The sequence below is a fragment of the Trachymyrmex cornetzi genome, unplaced genomic scaffold (assembly GCF_001594075.2).
Source record: "Trachymyrmex cornetzi isolate Tcor2-1 unplaced genomic scaffold, Tcor1.1 scaffold1100, whole genome shotgun sequence".
Taxonomy (NCBI): Eukaryota; Metazoa; Arthropoda; class Insecta; order Hymenoptera; family Formicidae; genus Trachymyrmex; species Trachymyrmex cornetzi.
The window spans coordinates 199,184-202,820 of record NW_017295655.1 but is presented as its reverse complement, the minus strand read 5'-3'; the positions used below and the strand labels follow the sequence as shown (position 1 = coordinate 202,820).

The 3,637-nt window shown below is 38.5% G+C and overlaps 1 protein-coding gene across 3 annotated transcripts in view; it reads right to left on the bottom strand.

The window, feature by feature from the left end:
- Positions 1 to 1,803, bottom strand: part of sl (small wing phospholipase C gamma 1) — a 13,652-nt gene extending 11,849 nt beyond the window's left edge. For 2 of the 3 annotated variants that reach the window (XM_018510736.1, XM_018510746.1), the window contains exons 1-2: positions 1,189 to 1,664; positions 681 to 875 (exon numbers count right to left, since the gene is read on the bottom strand). In XM_018510736.1, the coding sequence (XP_018366238.1) occupies positions 681 to 855 (175 nt within the window). In that variant the 5' untranslated portion in view covers positions 856 to 875; positions 1,189 to 1,664. The other variant, XM_018510739.1, reaches the window with a different exon arrangement.
- Between the last annotated feature and the right edge of the window lie 1,834 nt (positions 1,804 to 3,637).

Genomic DNA, 3,637 nt, shown 5'->3' with positions numbered 1-3,637 from the left:
GTCAAGAAATACTTGGAAGGAGTAAAGTGGGAAATTCTGCCCCCCTCGCCGTATTCACCGGACATTGCTCCTTCAGATTTCCATTTGTTCCGATCCATACAGTCGGCCCTTTCTGGAGAACAATTCAATTCTTATAAAGATATCAAAAAATGGCTTGATGAATGGATTGCTTCAAAAGAACCAGATTTTTTCATTCGAGGAATCCGTTTATTACCGGAAAAGTGGGAGAAAGTTGTCGCTTCCGAAGGAACATACTTTGAATAAACTCACTTATATAGATTTGTTTAAATAAACACATCTTTTTCTTTTCAAAAAGGGCGGAAACTTATAACATTAAAATTATTATAAGAATTTATTATATTTTAACATCTTATTATTCCCTCTTTGGCCATCACTTATATATAATTTTTATTGTGTTTTAAATAAGGAGCAGGATCTGTTTTGGTTTAATTTTAAAATTGTCGTCAGAAATATATATATGATAATAAATACACACACACACACACAAAACTTTTCTTTACATTTGTGAATCAATTACAGGTGATATATTTGCAATATCACAATATTTATCGATTTTTATTATAGACCTTTATGTATATGTATAAATTTATGCATTCCTACAAAAATATTAGATAAATAGAATTGAAATTCCAGATTTGTGCATGCAGACAGGATCATACCTGAACCATCAAAAGGTCTAAAAGTTGCACTCCTCGACCAAACAATTTGTCTAGTTTCTCTCCTTATCATCAAAGTTTTTTTTTCCGGCCGCTTTCTTGGAAAGAATTTAGTCACTACCGTACCTCTCTCAAGTTGACTAATAATCTGTTCTATTTCGGGAATAATTCCATTCATTTTTCAAAAATTGTATTACTCTGTAATGAATAACATAATGTAAATCTATAATAATGTAATTTCAAACTTGATATATATCGCTTAATATAACTTCAAAAAATGCTATACACTGTCAAATTGATAAATAAAAAAATTTATTTTATATGAAATATTTAAATAAGTCAAAACAAAGATAATGTTGAAGGTACTTGATTCGGTATATTAAATGATGTAGAATAGTTTTCAGAACATGTATAACTCTTTATTATACAAAAAGTTGAGTAACACAAATTGTGTCATTATTAGAGAAACAAAATATTTGTTATATTGTAAATATAATGCGTTATAGCATACCAATATCTAATTGTATCTCCCAATCGTGTTTGTAAAAGGTTGTGAATTACATTTCATATATATATACGTTCGTCTGACTTACGAATTTAATCTTAATAATCTGATTTATATTTTATCCACGTCCATATCTCCATATCACGCGCATTTGCGAGCGATACACATTTTCGCATTTTCGAACTTTCTCTACCAGTCAAAACATCTTTTTGTAACCTCTACAAAATAAACCTAACCTAAACGATTTTCGTCAAGATTGTACAAGATGATGTACATGGCGTGTAAATAAAATGATTACAATTGTAACCGATACGACTCGACATACGTAAGCCTAGATACGTATTCTAATATTCTAATATACTCCATTTGATCTTTCTCGAAAATGTCAGTTTTAAAGGGAAATCCGTTATGTTATCGTGAATTTTTTTCAATGCGCGTGACACTTTCCATCACTCTTTTATCACGATGTTTATGATGTACTTAAAGATATGTCATACCTGTCTCTGAAACGCGACACACTGTTGATTATTATGCTATATAAAAACGCGTTTCATTTATCATGTGTAGGTATTGTTCACAATTCGCGTTTACATGAATTACAGACTTTTGATTGTTTCCGGTGCGATCATAGGTGCGTTCTGTATCGCGCATGATGTGCATGATGCGTCCATTGTCCTTGTTTAACATTTGGTGAGCAACAAGGATAAACGATGCATTATGCACATCATGCGAGAAACGGAACGCACCCCATGTCATAGCGTGCATTCGTTTACCCCGGATCTACAATAGAGTTTTAAGCCTTAAACCATAAGAAATGAGCAAATCACAGTCGCTTATTCTTCTCGGATTCGACTGTAATTGATCAATTTCTTACGGCTTAAGGCTTAAAATACCTATTGTAGATCCGGACTTATGCAGAGGTTAGTGCAGAAGTATTATTTTATCCTTGTTGTTCACCGAGTGTTGAACAGAGATTAAATGATACTCACTGCGCTAACCGCTGCATAAACGAATGCACGCATAGGCGTTCAGCAGACTCAACAGTTTTGCAACCGTTTTATGATTTTTCGCTCAGATTGGACTATTCCTTTAAAACTAAAAGTATATACCAATCAGCGCGACGAATTATAAAATGGTTGCAAAACTGTTGATGCCCCCCCCTACAGCACAAAAGTTGCAGCAACAATGCTGCAACATTGCAGCAATATTGCATGTTGCAGCAATATTGCAGCGTTATTGCGACGATATTGCTGCAAATTCTGTGCTGTATGGGCCGTTTCTACCAATGTGTATTAACTTTAATTTCGGTTCAACTTATAGCGTTTTCGGCCCGATTGGGTTTGCACCAACCTGGGTTGGATTAATCTTTCCTATTGGTTGATGTCACACGCTCTACCAATAGGAGAGCGCAAAACGCCATTAATCCAACCCAGGTTAGTGCAAACCCGGTCGGGCCGAAAACGCTATTATAGCGTATTCGATTACCCCGGATCTACAATAGATTTTTAAGCTTTAAGCCATAAAGAATGGATGAATCACTATCAATTATTCTCCTCACATTTGACTGTAGTTGGTCAATTTCTTACGGCTTAATGCCTCCGGCACACCAGCGCAATGTTCGTCGCGCGATATCCAATGAGTGTACAGCTTTACCGATGTTCTCATTCTAAAGGTATACTCTCATTGGATATCGCCTGTCACGCGCGACGAACATCGCGCTGGTGTGCCGGAGCCATAAGGCTTAAAACATCTATTGTAGATCCGGACTTACTGACTCGACCCGATTTTGACTACATTTACACGGCATCCTTAGGCCCAGTTCCACAACTCACGGTTAACTCTTAACCGAAGTTCAATTTGTTTCTCATCTCTTTCCAATTCAAGTGTGGCGACTCGCCACTAGAGGTCCACGGGACTCACTCGGTTCGCGTAAGCGCCTCATCGCGCGAATTTTCCTTTAAATAAAATATCATTCTGGATTCATTCCAGGCGTCTAAGGCAAGTCCCCCACTACATCGCCTTACTGATGAGACATGTAGTGTGGGACCAAGACGAAACGCTGCGGCCGACTCCAAAGCTTCGAGTCAGGCCTTCTTGGTAGACATATCCACATTGGTGACCCCGACGTGATTTGAACACGCACACGGACACACGCTACAGGCGCACGCTTGTACACGCTCACACACGCTCCTGTACATACAAGCTCACATGCGCTCGCCACACGCTCACAGATAGCGGCACCGAACAGCATCAAGTAGCACACAGAGTAGCGTCGCGCGGCACAGGCAGATTGCGCGTCACCGCGTTCGTCCCTGATATTTATCATTCCGACGCAATCCGTTGGATCGCGCCCTCATTGGGGTGAAGTCCTGTGGCGACTCGCCACTAGAGGTCCACGGGACTCACTCGGTTCGCGTAAGCGCCTCACCGCGCGAATTTTCCTTTAAATAGAATA